The 20,602-nt window shown below is 35.6% G+C and overlaps 1 protein-coding gene across 3 annotated transcripts in view; it reads left to right on the plus strand.

Moving 5' to 3' along the window:
* Positions 1-20,602, plus strand: part of ADGRL3 (adhesion G protein-coupled receptor L3) — a 512,757-nt gene that overhangs the window by 6,177 nt on the left and 485,978 nt on the right. For 2 of the 3 annotated variants that reach the window (XM_047798807.1, XM_047798808.1), the window contains exon 2: positions 13,379-13,582. The exons of the other annotated variant lie outside the window; for it this stretch is intronic. In XM_047798807.1, the coding sequence (XP_047654763.1) occupies positions 13,379-13,582 (204 nt within the window). The remainder of the gene's footprint in view (positions 1-13,378; positions 13,583-20,602) is intronic. 3 annotated transcript variants of the gene reach the window in all.

Raw genomic sequence — 20,602 nt, forward strand, 5'->3', positions numbered from 1 at the left:
TTGAAGTCAAGGTTGTAGCTTACTGATAGAATACAAGAACATGCTCTCATATATTTTTTTGTCATTACCAGTGTCACCTACTTTATTGTCATAGTAATTCTCTGCATGCAAATTTAAATCAGGAAGAAAAATCCAATAATCCCATGACCTAGTGGTATAATTAATATCAGTGTTCATCAGGTATTTCTTGCCATCGTGTGCGCCCGTGATTTTTTTAAAATGGAATAATATTAGACATAAAATTTATATCTTTCACTTTGAGTTAACCTTAAAATTCAGACATTTCTAACATCACATTAAAGTTTCAAAAAAATATGATAATGTGTCATTTGGAGGAACTGTTACATATCTAACCCTGTGTTGATGGCTTAGCATTGAAGGTCATTGATACATTACCATTAGAAATAGCACTATACAGGAGTTCCCATCGTGGCGCAGTGGTTAATGAATCCGACTAGGAACCATGAGGTTGCGGGTTCGATCCCTGGCCTCGCTCAGTGGGTTAAGGATCTGGCATTGCCGTGAGCTGTGGTGTAGGTCTCAGATGCAGCTCGGATCCCGTGTTGCTGTGGCTCTGGTGTAGGCTGGCAGCTACAACTCCGATTAGACCCCTACCCTGGGAACCTCCATATGCTGCTGGAGCGGCCCAAGAAATGGCAAAAAGACAAAAAAAAAAAAAAAAAGCACTATACAGGAACACGGATTGTATAGAAAACTTCACTGTATCTGTGTACCTATAGAAGAAGGTCTCATGAGGTATCAAAAGTAAAAGAATGATTCATTTTTAGGTTAATTCATAACTGTCTAAAATGAGTGATAATAAAAGATCAGTACAACCTTGCTTGTTATCACTACAATTTGTTTAAAACCATTCCATGAGTTTTGGCTACTATAATAATGAACAAAACATAAATAAGACTAAATATTCAGATATTAAGATGCAAATATTATGTGTAGGAGAATAACTGCAATGAAATGAAGAGTTAGGATATAGTATGAAATATATGGAAGCTATGAGAAGAAAACCCTGAAACTTATTGGAAGTTACAGAAGAAGACATACAGGAGTTCCATTGTAGCTCAGTGGGTTAAGGACCCAACATTGTTTCTGGGAGTACGTGGGTTTAATCCCTGGCCTCGATCATTGGATTATGGATCCTGCTTTGCCACAAGATGTAGTATAGGTCACAGTTTCAGCTCCCATTTCAGTTCCTGGCCCAGGAACTTCCATATGCCACAGGCGCGGATATTAAAAAAAAAAAAAAAAAAAAAAAGATGATAACATGCAGTATACCATGTTCCTGGATGAAAAGACTAGGAATGGTAAAATTTTAAGTCATTTCCAAGTTAATTTTTATATCTGTTTGCACAACTGCATTCACAGTACTGATATGAGCTTTTCTATGGAGAAATTCAGTAAAAGTATTCTTGAAATAAATGTGTATAGAATATTAACGGAGAAAAATTAATAAAAATGAAAAAAGTAATAGGAAGTTAAAAATTGAACATAAAATGTATACTATTATGTACCATAAAAATATAGATATTAAAATGAAGTCTCAAAATTAGGCAAATTAATCAGTTGTAAGAATGAGATCCCAGAAGTTTCCTTTGTGGCTCAGTGGTTAACAAACCCGACTAGGATCCAGGAGGATGCAGGTTTGATCCCTGTCCTTGCTCAGTGGGATAAGGATCTGGCATTGCCACAAGCTTTGGTGTAGGTCACAGACACTTCTCAGATCCTGCGTTGCTGTGGGTGTGGCTTAGGCTGGCAGCTGTACCTCAATTTCGACCCCTAGCTTGAGAACTTCCATATGCCATGGGTGTGGCCCTAAAAAGCCAAAAAAAAAAAAAAAAGAATGAGATCCTAGAGTTCCTGCAGTGAGTGGCTCAGTGATTAATGAACCAGACTAGTGTCCATGAGGATGCAGTTTCATTCCCTGGCCTTCATCAGTTGGTTAAGGATCTGGCGCTGCTATGAGCTGTGGAGTGGATCACAGATGCGGCTCGGATCCTGTGTTGCTGTGGCTGTGCTGTAGGATGGCTGCTGAAGGTCTGACTTGACCCCTAGTCTGGGAACTTCCATGTTCCACAGGTGCAGCCCTAAAAAGACAAAAAAAAAAAAGAAAAAGGAAAAAGAATGAGAACCCAAAAATATCACTGTTCCCTATATGTTTGCGCTGTAATTTGATACTAATGACTCCTTAGAAAATCAAATGTTTAAGACAAAAAGTACTTAAATAGAGATCAGATCAGTTGTGTGTCTGTACGTGTATGTGTGTGTTTCAAATTATGTATTATGAAACTTCTGGAGAAAGATTATTTGAGTTACCTGCTTTAATTTCCATTTGAGCAATGTATCAGGATAAACTTAGGCTGTCATCACAATAAATTACAAAATGTATGATGACTTCTAGAGAGTATTTTCTTGTTTGCCAAACATTCCAAGACAGGTGAGTGTTTCTGACCAGATTGCTGTGTGTGTGAATTGCAGGGTGGGTAAGAGTGAGGGGATGTCATTCTTTTGCTCTCATAGTTATTCAGAGACCCACTCTCATGTCACAGAAATCCAAAAATCTTTCTGAGGGTCATTGCCAATCCTGTCATTGCCAATCCTGTCAACAAGAGGGAAGAACAAACATTAGGAAAGATTCTAATGGAATCTAATGGAAAGTTTTTATGGATATGTTTGGAAGTAATGAACATTGCTTTTGCTTTCATTTCCATTAATTAAAACTCTACCTCTACCACACCTATAAATGAGTCTGAAAATTACAGTCCTCTTGTGATAAAGGAAAAAGAAAATATTTATAGAAGATATCATGTATTTAAAAACTGGATCTGACACACCAATATCTCTTTTAATGTATAAATGGGGATCAAAAAATGTCTTTATGGAGATACATTTAACATACCCTAAAACTTGACTCCTTTAAAGTACTTAGTTCAGTGGATTTTAGTGTATATGCTTAGTTGTACATCAACATTGTAATCAGTTTTAGAATGTTGTCAGTCCTACAAAAGGAAATCCTACACCCAGTAGTAGTTACACCAATTCCTTTCTCCTTTTCCCCATTCTCTGCAACTAACAGTTTATGTCTCTATGGGTGTTCCTATTGTTGTCACTTTGTATAAATGGAATCATACAATTTTTTATCTTTTGCAACTTGCTTCTTTGATATAACATAATATTTTAAAACTTCATGTCTATCATAACACATACCAATAGTAATTCTTTTTTGTTTCCAAATAATATCCTACTGTATCGATATACCAAATTATATTTATCAGTTGGTGGATATTTAAATTGTTGCTACATTTTGGCTCTTTTGTATAATACTGTTAATAAAAATTCATGTACAGGTGTTTGTGAGGCCATATTTTCAAAACTTCTCTTGCGTATACACCTAGGAGTGGAATTGCCAAGTTGCATAATAACTACATTTGCATTTTGAGGAACTGCTAAACTATTTTACAGAGTTGTGGCACAGTTATTCATTCCCCACAGGAATATGAGGGTTCTTGCACCTCACCCACACTTGTAACTGTCTGTCTTTTTTTTTTTAGCTATTCTAGTCTAGATGAAGTCATTTCTCATGGTAGTTTTGATTTGCTTTTCTCTAATGCATAATATTGAGATTCTTTTCATGTATTTATTGGCCATTCGTGTATCTTATTTGAAGAAATAGTATTCAATGATTTATAATTTTTTTATTTTTATTTCTTATAAATTTTAATATTTTTAAATTTTATTTTTAAGCATTCTTTTTAAAAAAGATCTCAGGATACCATTGTTATAGTACATTTACATTTACAAATTCTTTAGACTGCATTTTCTAAGAGAGGCTTTTTGCCTGTATTTACCCACTTAAATCTCATCAATTTTAAATTCACTTTGAAATTATGTATCATTTGTCTAGCCTACTCCATCTCTTCTTTTACTTACATGTTTGATTCCTGAAAATAGTTCCTTCATTTGGCTTTTATTATGATGACAAAAACTAGTAACTGACAATGACTGGAACTTTATTCTGGTAAGAGAACTGTGGAGTGATAACTTATATACAAAGAGAAAGGTAATTCATTTGATTCCTCTAGTTAGTTTCCAATTATGTCTCCTTAAGAAAATGATAAAGAAAATTAAACTTTAAATGTCATGGCCTGGAATGTTTCTGTTTTTGTTCTAGTCTGAGTTCTTGTCCTTCCAGATTCTGAAAAATCCCACCTTTTACACTTTTTTTTTGTATCGTTGCTCAAATTCTATTATAAATATTGTCTTTTATTTTCATAGACTCCTTTTCTCTGAATGTTCTGCAAACAACTTGATGCCTCTTTTAATTCATTTCAAGAAAGTCATGCATGGAGTTCCTGTAATGGCTCAGTGGTTCACGAACCTGACTAGAATCAGTGAGGGTGCAGGTTCGATCCCTGGCCTCGCTTAGTGGGTTAAGGATGTGGCATTGCCGTGAGCTGTGGTGTAGTTCATAGATGTGGCTCAGATCTGGCGTGGCTGTGGCTGTGGCGTAGGCTGGTGGCTACAGCTCTAGTTGAACCCCTAGACTGGAAACCTACATATGCCGCAGATATGGCCCTAAAAAGCCAAAAAAAAAAAAAGAAAAGAGAAAAAAGAAAAGAAGTGATACAATTTGTTGTATTCTCTCTATCAAATCTACGTATTTTATATTAGTATCATCTGAACTCACTCATATCACATATTTAAACAAACAGAAAAAGATGAAAAATTGGAAAAAGACCTGAGTTTCTATATGGGAAGGCTGCTGGCAAACTTGCACTATTTACCCCATTGAGTTTATCCGTAATATTACTATTTGGGGAGAAAATTTGGCTAAATAAGATTATGAATGATTTATAAATGTTAATACTGAACAGCTCCTACAGTTTTAACGAACAGTGAATAAAGGAAGATGTCACATATTTAGAAAGTAATACTTACATGACACCCAGAATCTGAAGTTTACAGCATTTAGTTCTAATCTGAATTGCTTTAGAATCCTAATTTGCACGGTTCTGTTGAATGAAGTAGAAAGATTTCAAGCCTTAGCGTCTAATTCTAATTGTGTTACTTCCAGGAAACCTGACCTTAACCAATTTGAATAACAGTTTCCTTATTTGTTAAGGGGATAATTAGGCCTACTTTGTTATAGTATGAGGATTAAATAAAATGATGTATAGAAAGGCCCTAACACAAAGCCTCACACATTTAATCTTGAGAAAATGTGGTCATTAAAGCATACCTTTAGGAATTAGAACTAAAAACTAAACAAACTGGATACTAAGCAACATTTAAAATACAGCACCATCTTGGGTCACTTACTTTCCATAGTGTTTTTCAAAGACTACATTGTATATTCTTAACCCTCAGATGTGACAGTTTCTCTAATTATGAACCCACACATTTGTACACATTCTACCATTATATTCAGGACTCACCCACTGGACTGTAACTAAGTCTTTAATGAGTTACTAATGAACATCTTAAGCTTAGATCAGCAAAAAAAAAAAAAAGAAAGAGTGTTGAAAAGCTATTCATAGTTAAGCTTGTTGCTTTTAATTAGACTGTAAGCCCAATAAAATTTCCTGTCTTCACTATTCTCTCTGGGTTTAAAGAAATTGAATAATGAGTGACAGATGTACATTCATTTTGTTATTATTAGTTTAATGTGACGTTAAATGGGATAAATACATTGAGCAAAATTAGAGAATTTATTGTTTGATTAAACACAAAGATAATATGTTATCAGAATAACGTTTTATAATTATTCTGTTTCTTTTCTTGGACTCAGATGACTTCAAAGCAGAGTAATTTTGTTGTTGCATTAGAAAATAATAGATGACATGAGGAAAAAAGATCCAGATATCATTAGATCATGTGGATTAAAAAACACAAAGACAAAACTCTCTATTTATAAAAGAACAAACAGCTTTCACACATTACTGCTTCTCTCCAAGCTGTTGGAGATACCACAAACCCAGTGATCATAGACACTGCCAGAATTAGATCAGGACTATTCTTTGCTGTAGCTCTTGTTACAAATCAACAGTAGTGGTGACTATTTAGCAATGATCTTTTTTTAAAACAAATTCCTTTTGATAGTGAAGTTGGTAAACCCATGAAAACCTTAAGGGCACATGATTTAATAATGAAGGCAGATAATACATAAAATTCAAAGCCACAGGCTGGTATGATGCTTCCTCCAGGGAACCCTACATATTTGTTTAAAAGGAAGCCTTTTTTATTAGTCACAATGGCTTAGGACAGTTGGAAGATCTGTGATAGCCCAGATGTTTTATGGGTTACAGGCTGCTGTTAGAAGCAGGCTCGATATCGTGCCTCTGCACACAGATTAAAAATCACTGTAACGATTTTTAAAAGTAGGGCTCCAGTAATAATCACACACACACATATATATATATGTCACCCATATAATATAATTGTTTTGACCTGTGAGCCTGTTAACATATCTGATTTCTTGTGAACCAGCATTTAGTCATTCGTTTTGTCTGTGTGTTGAGGAGTGGGAGGAGGGCTAAATATCTTATTATTGAAAAAAAATACATTCAAAATTTTCCATTCTTCTCAACCACCTTCAGAGATGCCAGTCATAATTAATCTAGGATGGAGAGAAAGAACGCACTAATGAAACAAATCTGTGTCAAACTATGTATGGTTTTTGCTCTTTTTTTCCCTGCTTCAAGTACCATTGGCAGTGTGGTTAAGGAAGAGTGTCCCATATCGTTATAAAGATTTTTAAAGACATTATTTACTTTACAACATTTTGAAAGCACATTTATATACCATTACAATTTGAATATCTCTTCAGAGGGGAGCAGAGGAAAGATTATAAGAAAGTCAGTATTCTCCAGAGAATAAATTCCAGTTTTACTTTTGTTATCATGAGTTGAAATCTGTTGGCATTATGTTTACAAAGAGACAGGTGTTTTTAGTTAGAAAGAGAAAAAAAACTATTTGTTATCACTCTTCTGAGGAACAAGATATATATAATAGGCATTTTGTTGAATTTAAATGGAAATAATGTATTTTTGTCAGAAGCTGATTTTTTCATAAATTTATATCAGTGGCGGAAATTTTACTCACTGCTTACTCATTTTAAAAAATCTTTGAAGTATTTACATTACAAAATTACAATCTAGTCCACTATCACAATAAATAAGCCACAATTTTTTTCTTCTATTTCTAGGACATAGAAGATGCCAAACTTGAAAGACAATTAAAAACAATCTTTTCATGTTGTTGATTTTATTTTTAATGCTAGGAATTGAATTTTCCTTTAGTTTTATTCATGACAAGTGTTTACTTCCTCCACTATTCTCAGAATATCTTATGTAGCATTTATAACTTGATCGTTCAGGTTTTGTATGCAGGTTGAGCCACATTATGTTTTATTTTAGTGTAACAAGCTATGCTGTAGAGAAGAAGAGCAAGGGACCAAGTTTGAAGGGAAAATTGCTAACCCACACAGGGCATACCAACACTTCATAGAGAAGGAATCTGTTGAGTTGAATACTATCTCTGTTGCGAAGATTGCTTCATCATACACCTGTGGACAGTTCATCACTGCTGAGCCATTTTCTTATAAGACCCAGAATTAAAACAGATCTTTCTCTCTGTTAGAACATTCGTGATGTAATTTCTACCTGGTGGCATCCTCAGAGTCAGGTGCTGGAATTGGAACATTTATGATGATTGTCAGAGATTACTATCCAGCCTATAAAGGAATTATGTAGCTGTCAGGTTCACTTTAGGGGGAAATCAGGAAAGAAGTAATTTATTTATATGGCCAACATGGAGGAACTGGGAGAAAAGTAAAGTCTTTCAGGTATGCATAAGGAAGCAGGATTGGAAAATGAGTCTTTACTTAAAAGAAATGAAAGCAAGGACCTCTCTCTCCCTCTTTGCCCTTCTGTTCCCTCCCTTCCTTTCCTAGAGAGAGAGAGAGAGAGAGAGAGAGAGAGAGAGGGAGATAAGGCACTCAAGTTGGATTAGACACTTTTTCTCATCAACCATTTGTAGTTATAGGTATTTTAGTTTAATTTCTGGCATTTATGTAGCACTTTGCAGTTAGCTCAACACGTCTACACACAATAGCTCAATAAATACTCATAGCAATCCCTTGATTCATAGCTAGTAGTATCAGTAACTTTAAGATGAAAAAAATAAACTTGAAACTGTCCGTCTAATGATACAGTGACATTTCAAATAGTTGTTAGAAGAAAAACTCAAGTCATACATCACTTAACCAGCTCACGGAGGCTTCTTCTAAAGGGATTTTAATAAACCATTGAGCATTGCCCTATTTCGTAGGCCTATGATTTATGTTAGAAATAAACCAAACAATATAGCATATAGAACAACAAACTAAAAACAAAATAAAATAAAAAATGTAAACATGTAGTTTTATTTATGGAAGAAAACAAGATTGTGTTTGTTTAAATCTTGGAATTAAAAAAGAAATCAAGATTTTAAATGTTTAGAAGAATTGAATTTTAATTTAAAATTTTAGATTTTAGTACAGAATATAAAGGAAATAGTGTGAAATTTGGTGCTGACTATATACATAGAGAATAGTTTAGTAACATTATGGGAAGTGTGATACTGGGCTTGCCGCTTGGAAAGCCTGAGCATTAGGGGGAAGAATTTCCTATTAAAGAAGGTAATTTAAATAAGAAATTAGGTAGGTATATATATAGAGTAATAGGCAGAGCTCGTTAATTAGATAATTATTAAAAACGTACAGTAAAACACTATCCCAAAACACAAAAACAAATGCCTTATGAATATGAAAGTCAAATCGCTTGTGATTCTGATAAATAACGCTCTGATAATGTCTTGTAAGCATTTCTCTCCCCTTAGAAATATCCTAGTACTGCAGTCCATTGCTCTGTCTAGATTCCTGGCTCCCTATTATGATCAATAGATGTTTGGAGGAAGAAGCTGAATAACTGACTGAATTACATAGCTACTCCCCTAAGGTGAACAAGAAAATAGAAGTGGTTGAAATTGGCTAGAAACCTTGCTTATTTAGTATTGTTATTATTTATAAACCGGTTTTGATCTCTGAAAGCACATGCCATGGACGTTTGGTATTTTTGATATTTATTTTAGTTACTAAGCTCCATAGATAAGATGAAGACTCAGGTACAAACCTCACAAACACTTTACCCTTTACATGTTCATTATCTTTCCTTTTTTCACTTCTTCCTTATATTCACCCACAACCAATACTCAGGAATTTTAGTGCTCTGACTGCCTTTGATGTTTGGAGACTACACATAAACAGAGGGGACTATTTCGATAGTTTCAGTAGTTGTGAGAAGTTAATTTTCATATTTCATGCTGGCCCCATAGGAGAGCACAATCATAGTGTTTAAATAGGAAAAATATCCAAATATGAAGGAATAATGTGGACAATTTAAGTATGGCAATAATTCACATTACTTATGAATATTTAATGTTATTTATGATTAAATCAATTCAGATTTTTTAAAAAATAGTGAATCCCTCTTTTTAAAATATGAAATCTTAATCAGATATACAGTGTTTAAAGAAGAGTGAAGTTTTTCTCTCTTTGAAGTGTTTCCCTGTATGAAGAAAGTCGGAAAGGAAGTAGAAAGATGTGTTTTCCTTATCGTTACTTCCTGCCCCAGAACCAAAATTACCTTTGAGACATCTTAAAATGACATACAACAAAGTTTGAAAATGTGGTCGCAAATGGAGGTGGGCTTGGCACGTAAAGAAAGGGCTTGCCTTCCTAGTACAGCTAATGTCACAACCTTGTGGGACATTTTTCATAGCTGATTTGAAAGAAACCTTTCCCTTTATGAATCTGGAGAAGAAAAGAGACATTTAGGATGTGAAGGCTATCTTCAAATAACTGAGGACAAGTACCGTTTTGCAGTACCTTTGTGTGTTTTGCATATAGTCCATTTGTATAGAATTTAGACAAGTGGGTAGAGAATGCCAGACTAGAGATGGCAGGCTTTTCTCAACATGAGGATGAATTTGCTGCTTCAAATGGAATTGGATGGTCCAAGAACAAAGTGCGTTTGGGATCGCGGTCTCTTCATGTAAAACTTGGAGATTTTTAACAGGGATGCTTTAAAGGTTCCTATCTATTGTGTGAATTGAATGATTCTTTCCAGATTTGAGATTCCATGCTTCTAATAGAACACCAGACTTTTAACTGTGATGTTTATCTTGAAAACTTATTTTTATAATAGCCTCAGGAAGACAAAATTAGATTCAGAGTTATCACTCAAGTAAGCATTTCCCGAGAATTTATACAGCACCTTACATATAATATATACAATATTTTTGAAAATAGAAACTGAGATTCTGGCTCTGTTCTAACAGCCCTTCTCCATGTGGGCAGTGTAGCAGCCTTTTTTCCTTTGCTTTCACTGGCCGGACACTCTGGATTCCTTTTATAGACTACGATGGTCAATTTAAAGAAGAGTCTGATCTATAAACAGACTCATAAGCTACTCGAGCTTGGTGTAACATCGTGGAGTCTAATCTCCTTCAATGTAAGGGTCAAAGTCTGCTTAACTCCCTGGTATTTTTGTGTTCCTCAGTCTTACTGCATGAAATTGTTTTATTCTCTGATCCAAACCTATTCTTTCTAGGTCCTTAGACCTTGCTTCCTAGTTGTATCATTAACGCATTTTTTTGTTTATTTCTTAAGCTGAGATTCTTTCATTTAATGCAGACACTATTATATTTTTCAGTTGATGGTGATTCCACTCTATATGCATTTTAAATCGATTATAATTCTCTGCACACTCTACATGTTGACCTTTCTTGAATTAATTTATCTCTAGTTCAGGAGAGGTCATTATTCTATATGTTTTTCCCTATCCTGCCTAGTCTTTTTTCTGAGGAGCTTTATTCTGTATCCTAAACAGATGGTTGATTGTCCCTCTTTACCCTGGTTTACAAAGCTCGTGATCTGGCTGTTGCTTCCCTCTCTACTCTCATTCCAGGTCCTTCTTCTCCCAGTCCACTATATACAGCTGGTCATTGGAATAGTTCTTCTTCTTTTTTTTTTTTAATCTTTGTCTCTTTAGGGATGCACTTTGAAGCATATAGAGGTTTCCAGGCTAGGTGTCTAATTGCAGCTATAGCCACAGCTACAGCAACGTGGAATCCGAGCTGTGTCTTGGACCTACACCACAGCTCACGGCATCACTGGGTCTCTGACCCACAGAGCAAGGCCAGGGATTGAACCTGTGTCCTCATGGATATTAGTCAGGTTTATTAACCACTGAGCCACAATGGGAACTCCATCAGGCTAGTTCTTGAACAGCCTTGGCAGCAGACTGCCATGCTCTTTTACCCCTGATTTTTGTATGACTGGCAACTTCCAGTTTCACTGAGAACTCAGTTTAAATTTTACACACATAGATGAGTCTTCCATAAAAACCTAAACAGAGTAGCCTTTACATATTTCCCTATTTTAATTTTCTGTAGATTACCCATATTTGTATGGTATTAAAATATTTGCATATTTGCATATTCTTGTCTCCCACACAAGAAGGGGTGATTCACTCAAGTAGGTATATGGTCTGTTTTCTTCACTATACCCTCCATCACCTAGAAAAGGAACTGACATATAATGGGAACTCAAAACATATTTGTTGAATGAATGAACAAGTAAATGCTTGTTCCATCACTCCAAATGTCCTTATATGTTGATTTCACTGAGGGCAAAATTGTTCAAATTTAACTGAAGGTTGCAAGATAAATAACTACCTTTATAGTCTTTTCCTAATTTTCTTCCATAGAATAGTTCTAAAGATGTTGGGGGCGGGGGAGGAAATGCCTATATATATTCATGTAAGAATAATAAAAAATAATAGTTACATTGTTATTTTGGGTAACAAGGAGAATGATACTTTAGAACTCAGAAGATCAGAAAAGATGTTGCTGGAGACAGTTACTGAGAGATTTTGATTTTAACAACTTTTTTGGTCTTAAAACTTGTTTCTTTCTTTGACACCTTTTTCATTTACACAAACTATCAAAATAGCATTCAGATTACCTTTTGCCTGTATGTTTTAGTACATATACATTATAATGAATTTAAATAAAAATGATGTTTCAGAATGATGCCTTAAGAGTTATATTCTAGATTTTTTTCATTATAGATGGATTGTTTGACAGATTTCGTAGTATTAATTTTGTTTTCTATTAGAGCTATATTGTTTGTTATGTGGAGAACATGTTTTATTCTTAATTTGCAAATATTTTATATATCAAGTAATTGTAGCGCTACTGTATAAACTTCCAGTGTTAGAAATATGATCATAGAATTTTCTTGCTTTATCAAATTTCTTAGTTTTCTCTCCAGACTCTTGAATGGTAGCTATCTAGCATTATTGTCATGTTTCTTAATATGCATGTTATAATGTTAAAAATAACTGTGTAAAGCAAAATCTTTTTCCTTATAAAGTCTTTTTCTTTCCTTTAGTAGCAACATTTTTATTATCATCCTATTTATTACCCTAGTGGCAATTAGTGTAGAGAAATGTGTATCGATGCACCAATTCACCAAAAAAACCTCCTGTACTTAAATAACTGTTTTTCATAGTATATAATGTGTAACTGTTTTGTGAATATTAAAAAATGTCATGTGTGTACAATTTTATTTTTTCATTATTGTCTTGGTCCTCCATATATATTCATTTATGTAATATGTACCATTTGTTCGTAAAATCACTGTGTATATAAATGGCAAAAATGTATTATATCCTTTTTACCTTAATGTCCATCACAGGCCTTAATACAGCATCATTTAAAATGTTAAATGACCTAAGACATATAAATAAATATAAAACAATCCATGTAAATGTAAGAATACAAAAAACAAAACTAATAAAAAAATAAAAACCTCTCTGAAACTTTCTCCACCCATTACTTTATCAAGCTTTTCATGTGTAAAAAGTTTAATTCAATAACCAGTATTTTTATTGACACAGATATTAATGCCCATAAATGATAACAGAATGCTGTGAGTCTATAAAAATATAAATCACATTCTTTTTTTTAGATAGCTTTCTCTGATTTCATTAATTATATTTAATTATCTAATCATATTTTGGAATCAGGATGAGGTTTTTGGCTGACTTCAGATAGGGTGGAATTAGGACAGAGGTCCACGTCAGTATCACACCAGGGACCCCCTGAGCCACAGGGTTGTCTTGAGCGGGGCCTGGGGTGGAGGAGTGCGGGGCCCTTGGCCTGCCGCAGAGAGCAGACTTGGGAATAGCCCCCAACAGGGCTCCTCTGAGGCCGGCCTGAGCTGAGTGGAGTCTGATGGTGCGCCCTGCGGTCCCCGCAGGTGGCAAGCACAGTGAGCGACATCCAGCCGTCGCTGCTCCGCTGCGACACGCAGAGCGCAGCCCAGGAGGCGCTCTCCCTCCCAGACATCTGCTTCAGCAGCCATCTGCAGAGCGCGCTGCTGCTCATCGCGGACAAGGGCCCCGTGGAACTACCAGAGGAGTTCGTGGTCCAGGTGCGCCAGGAGCCCAGATTGCAGCCCAAGGTGCGGCCAGCGGTGGGGAAGGAGGGCTGGGGGCGGTGGGGAAGGGGCTCCTGGGAGGCTCAGCCCTGGGCAGTGGCCCAAATGCATGGCCTTATATACCTAATCGGTGCAACCACTCTTTGTGGCTGATGTTGGCATTTGGTGATAGCTGGGCCTGTGTTTAACAATGCATGCTTGTCCTACTTTAAAGCCTCATCACTATTTCAAAATGTTTGACTTTAAATTTCTGATTGGGTTTGAAGTATCTTTGCACTATCACAAAAAGATTAAAATTACTTGGAGTAACAGTTTCAACTGTTGTAAATTTTGAATGGTTGTAAATGACACAATTTATTATTTCTGATCATCTGCTTGTTTGAAAAAAATGCATCAAAGGAAACTACCAAGATTTTGGAAAAGATTGTAACAAAAATGTCTTGGATAGGAATCATGTACAGTCATTTAAAGAATAAAATCTGATAGGAAAGTGATGGTTACAAAAGCAGCCTCATGTGGAGTTCTTACTGTGGCCCAAGGGGATCAGTGGCATCTTGAGAGCACTGGAACACAGGTTCAGTCCCTGGCCTGGCACAATGGTTAAGAATCCAGCCATTAGGTTGCCACTGCAGCTGGGGTCAAGGGTTGGATCTGATCCCTGGCCCAGGAACTCCATATGAGGAGGGTGGCCAAAAAGAAAGAAAGCAACAACAAAAAAGCAACCTAATGTTCTTAAGAAAATGTTGGGATGTGCTCTATTTATAAAATTGTCTTTGCTGCTAGCAAGTACAGTGACATCCAGCCCTTGAAGCTCCAGTGAGGAGTATTACACAATATTTGGATAAAATTCAATGCTATTCCTTTGCTCAAAACTTATTTTTTTGTTTTAATCTTTACATAATCTTTAAGCTATACAATTTTTCTTTTTTCTCACCAAACTCCATATAGGCACTCATCCCTCCAATATCTCTCAGGGAATGTTATATAATAAATGTATACATATACACACATGTATATATGTATATAAAATATACATACAGTATATGATATTCATATGTTATGTATTAAGTATGTATTATTTATATAAATATTTAAAATTGTATTTGTGTGCCGCAACATGAAGAAGGCCTGAAAGTATTTGGCAGGTAGAAACATGAATATTGAGCCTTGTCCCAAAACATGGTCACCTCTCTCACACCGTAATGTATTCAAGAGGATATATGTAAGGAAATACTGCCAGAGAACATGAAGTGCCACTATATTAGATCAGCTTATCTTGTAAACCCCATTCCAGAACTCTCTAGTAAAAGAAGGTGGAATACTGTGTTTTAGTTCAGGGACGAAGGGTTTGTAAGTCAACTTGAGATTTCAGAGACCTGGGAGAGGTTACCTCTTCAGTTAGAGCAACCACAGAGAAGAGTGAATGAGAGACTCTGGCATTCACAGAGGCTAATTCAATAGTCTATTCACTAGTCACATTGTTGACTCATCAGTGGCCTAGAATCTTTCAATTCAGATCAGCATTTCATCCTTGGTGGTGATGATTGGGAGGCAGTGGTGGTGGATGAGTGTGTATATTTCCATAGAAACGTACAGAATTAACTCCAGCGTGCTCGGGAAAATCAGGGGAAATGTATACCAAACATTCTGTAGTAACTTCAGTGTTTTCTCTTGCATTACCATTTCGAACATGAAATTCTCTAAATGGAGTAGTCATATTCTTTACAAAATGTACCTCAGCAGTCACAAAGTTTCATTGTGATATTGGCTTTTGGTTTATATTGTAAAATAATATATGAAATTAATATTGTTTAATTTACTCAAATGCATATATGTTCATCAACATTTCTAGTACTAATGACAAGGAAAACCAGAAATGAAGTTTAATTTTTGAGTAGCTGTTATAAATGTTTAAGTCAGCAACTAACATAAACACACACACACACATACACACATAAATACATGCTTGCAATTCTGTCTTAGGACAAAAATTCAGAACAGCAGTCAGAATATTTTTTTCCTGTAGTACATTTACTAAGATGTTGGCTGGACTTATATATTCACCAACTTTTCTACCTTCCTAAGATTTATCTATATGATTAGCTTTTACTTTTTGCCATGTATTTAGCAGGTTACAGTGTAGTAATGGGATTAATTCACTTTAAAAAAAATCAACATAGAAATGGAAAAATTGCCTTGTATACTGTTGGGACAAAGACAAAAATGAGGATGCAAAGCAACCTTCCTGTGATTCTCCTAAATGGAGACTGAGGTGAAGGTCACGTGACTTAAAAGGAGCCTACAGAATCATGTTAATCTGTTATGATGAGGCAGTACTTTTTGAAAGTCGCTTTTGTGTAAAAGTAATTGTATCGGTGAAGTAGAAGGCAGCTAAAGGTCGTCTTTAGATGCTCCCTATGGAAAGACTAAAGAAGACAAAGTATATATTATAGGGGCATGATCTTTCTGGATATAGAAGATAGTACATACAGCCAGAGTGCTTGGACAGATTTTAAACATGAAATTAAAATAAGAGATGCCACATTACTTTGAGCTCTTCCAATCGAAAAGACATGGATGAATTCATTCAAACTAGAAAATGTAGTGGGACCTCCAGTTCCTTCCCTTCCGCCCTCTATCTTTCTACAACAAAAACGAGTCTGTTATAGAAACAAGATACTTTCAGATATAGAAAACTCGGGAAAATACAAACAATAAAGATGGATATTAATGCAGTCTTTGATTGGAAAATGAAATTGATTTTACTTTAAAAAGCTAAATAAGCAAATAGAAATGCAACAAAAACAGCCATAACAACATTAAAAAAAAAAAAACCTTTTATTGGTTTGAAATTAAACTTTGCCCTTGTATTTCCTTTTATCTTCATTTGAGTCTGGATAGCTAATAGCAGTTCCTGAGAGTTAACGAGTGTTTGGATTCACAGGAATTAGAACTTCACAGTAGAGCAGCAAAGCATGAAGAATTAAAAAACATTGTTCTCAGAAGACATGTTTCTCTTTAGCATATTAAGGCAGAAGGAAGTCTGAGGGCAGACTGCACAGTTAATGACTAGATATCAAGACTTTTTCTTGAAGCTAAAGTAATGTTAATGTGTTTTTTATCAGCATTTTCCTTGCTTTAATTGTAATTTTCATGCAGATGTATAAAAATTCATTGAAATCATCTGCAAATAACCCCTCTACTAGCCACACAGTGTGTGGGGTTCATACATGTGTTCTTTCAGAGCACAGCTAAAGCATTTCAGTCCTGGCCAGTCATAAAAACTCTGCTGTCTGCCCACTTTTAAGCCTACCTTTCGCAAGAGCCAAAATGCTTTTCCCAGGGGCTTGTGTATGCTCTCAGTCTTCTTGGTGAATCATTTCCTACTCTGCCATCACTTTTTTTTTTCATTTTCTCCCATTCTTGAGTTTTTATGTTTGTAGATAAGAATGCTTTTATGATAATTAAAGCAGGGAGAAAACTCCATTTGATTTTATTGCATTAAACAAAACCAGCCTTTAGGATTAATCTGAATTATTAGCTACTGGTGCTTCCTTCATTCATTCTTGCTCTCAGTTATTTTGTCCAATTTTGGATTGAGTGCAGATACATGCTGGGTACTGCCCTAAGTGACAGGAAGGCAGAGATGGAGAACTCACAAACATTGATCTCTCAATGGATATTGGGAAGACAAAAATAGTACAGTGTTGCAGACTTTTGTAGACGATGCCTCTCCTGTGCATCAAAGAGGCAAGAACCTTGTTTGTAAAATGATAATTCACATACATCTTTGTGTCTATTCACGGGTGCATGAGTGCATGTGTGTGTGTGTGAATGTGTGCTAACTGTAGGAGCAGTGTATTAAGAAGATATAATTCTTATAGAAATTTAAGGACTCTTTAGTACTGGATCTTGGATATCAGTAAATAATACCAGGCATTTTTTTTTTCCTTTCCTAGTTCTTCTTTTGTCCTTCTCTAACTTTCTAACAGCTTTCTTTGCGCATTAACGTTGTAAGTGACTGCCAGCCCGGATTGTACGCTGCTGCTCTTAGCCACAGCACTAACCACCAGCTGGCACTTGTTGTCTTGCGTTTTAGTTTGTATTTCCAAAAAGAATTTAATCTCCATTGGGTTAGGCCAATATCCCTGATTTGATGATGCATGTCACTGGCCATCTCATGATCTAGGCCCACATAGAAGCAATTGTGCAGCAAAGAGGCGGTACTGGGAATGCCTGTTATAAAGGTGAGTCACAGAACATGTAGAGGGACTATCCACCCAGTCTTGGAGAGTCAGAGAAAATGCTGCTGAATAAAAGTGGCATTTAAGCTGGGACCTGACAAGTAGTCAGAGTAGAAGACGAAAGATGCTATTATAGACAGGAGGCCTTGTTCAGTGCGATTGTAACAAAGAGTCCAAAGGATAATTTCTAGTTGTCAGTCCAGAAATGATCTGGAGAAAAGTTGAGGATCTGATCAGGATGGCATGATATAACTTTATAAGGAGTTTGGGATTTCCCTGCTTGAAGTGAGGAAATAGTTAAGTTAATCTTAGAGCAATTAGGGGAGGAATGACCTGCCACCTGCATTTGAGAATAAACTATAGAGGCTTCAAGACTAGAAATGGGAGGTTATTCTTTTGATTCAGATAAGAAATGGTGGTGGCCTTGACTCAAAGTGTGAGTGACATTTGTGATAATGAGGACCAATGGACAGGAGTTAGAGATCCATTGGATACATGCGTAACAGAGAGGGCAAACCCAAAGACTACTGCCAGGTTTCTGGCTTGAAAGGTTGCATGATGAATGATTAGATAAGAGAGATAAGTGGAGACAGAGAATGCTGCTAAGGAATGATGGTAATGTTACCCAAACATTTACAAATAACTTCTTGAACATACTGCTTTGAATGGAAACCCAACTTTCTGGCCCCAGGTTTGAGAACTCATAATTTAAATATAGCATATAAATCTGAAGAGAGAGAATTAAAAATTCTATTTGTTAGGCATGTTATTCTCATCAAAAAGAACAAAATTATCACTCTTTGTTAGGCATTCTATTTTGGCTTTGGTGTGACAAGATTCTGCAACAAAAGAGCATGTGCTAGGCTTTTCATTCCATCCTTCTTTCCACTTCCCAGTAATACTTAGCAGGGCTGTAGTGGAGCCCTGATTAGTTTGATTTTGAACTCTCCTGTGTTCCCATGAATCAGGTGAAAGAATTCTTACTATATGTGTTCTTTTGCAGTATATACTTTTCAGTAAGATGGCAAGGAGACACATTGAGGTTAAGACAGGTGATCTAAATATATTTGGCCTTCATTCACTTATTAGTACAATGCGCCATGTCAAAATTTGGAAAGAAGTAGGAGACTAGTCTGTTCTTATTTGTGCTCATTAACAATGTAACATAGCACATGGCTTAATAAAATAAGTAGAAAAATAATTTTCATGTGTCTTTTGAAAATGTCTCAGAAATGAATCTTTATTTATACTCTTGCCTGATTATTAAAATAGACTATCCCTCGATGACATTGTAAAGTACTGTTTTGTCTTAAGGAAATGTTCAGTGTTCTCACTGGTTACAAGTCTAGGAAAATAAGTTGCACTCCATAAAATAAATAATTTTAAAGTCCTAGATACAAGACCCCAGTTGGAGAGCTCACCTTATTATACATATGAAGGCATTAAAATAAACTGATAGAGGCAAGGAAGGGGTGGAAAAAGCTCATTTATTGGGATAGTTGTAAGATACACGTTTGGGATGGAGCACATTCTTTTGTAAACCATGAACTCACCAACATGATAGAGCAGTCATGGACACTGGAATAAATGAAGAAGAAGAAAAGGTGGATGTGGAATGCTTTAAAACCTATGAGCCTAAACTCTTACCTCCAGCACCTAAAATACATCCTTTTCTGACATCAAACCACATCCTATGTCTTCTCCTCCAGGCCCATGGACATTCTAGCAATTTATTAGACAAACCAGGCCAACTTCCCTCCACAGCTTTGGCAAATGAGATTATCTTTGCTGGTTGGAATGTTCTATACCATCCAAGTCCTCCTCAGCTCAGCTAAAAATTCAATATAGGGTTGACCTGAATTGATTTTCCTCTGACTGCCCTCATCCTTGGCTCTGTTCTTGCCCAAACAATTTCCATCCTACTCTGATTGAGTTAGAGCAGACTTAGAGTTGTGTGTGTACTTTTGGTAAACAATTTCTCTTTACTTCCTTGTGGCTTTTATATTTTCATTTGCTGTCACTAATGATTACAGGAAAATTTGAGACTTCTTTACTCTTGACATGTTTTTAATAATGTTATTTATATTGACTTTGATGAGTTATCCTCTGGCATGTTCTCATGTTCTTACTCCCCTTACTCCCGAATTTTTGGAAAAGCTGGTTTTAATTTTGTTATCACATTAGAGTCTGAAGTGTCTAGGTAAAGTCTAGAAATTCATGGGGAGGTAGGGAGATGAAAGAGCTTGTAACAGAAGAGCAGAGATTAATGTTGCTGCACCAATGGAAACCCTCTTTTATAAGCCCAGTCTTTTGGATATAACTCTAGATGCAAGAGAATAATTTAATATGGCCTTCAAAGTGTGTGTTAGCTTCTTATTTTATATGACCATATAATATTATTTCGGATAAAAGCCCTTGTACATATTTATTTGTGTCTTTCAGTGCAGTTTCAGTGAGGTTTGCCAGTTAGACAGAAATGTCAGATCTAATTGATATGCAAAATACATTATTTGGACATCACCTTTAGAATTCTTAGGCACATAATATTGTATTTTTGTGTGGAAAGAAAGATAACAGACATTTAGGGAAATAGGTAAAGTATTAAGGCTAAAAGTTACTAATAAACTTTGCAACCCTAAACATGATTTAAAAGCATTTCTTTAGGCTCTTGTTTACTTCCCAAATGGTTTAAGTACCAGAATGACATATCCAATTTAAAATAAATGTGTTATTGATTTGACCTTAAGTTACTTCCGGAATAATTGTTTCTGTTGACATAAATTACAAATTCTCTCCTCTT

This window comes from Phacochoerus africanus, chromosome 10, assembly GCF_016906955.1.
Source record: "Phacochoerus africanus isolate WHEZ1 chromosome 10, ROS_Pafr_v1, whole genome shotgun sequence".
In the NCBI taxonomy this organism is placed as follows: Eukaryota; Metazoa; Chordata; class Mammalia; order Artiodactyla; family Suidae; genus Phacochoerus; species Phacochoerus africanus.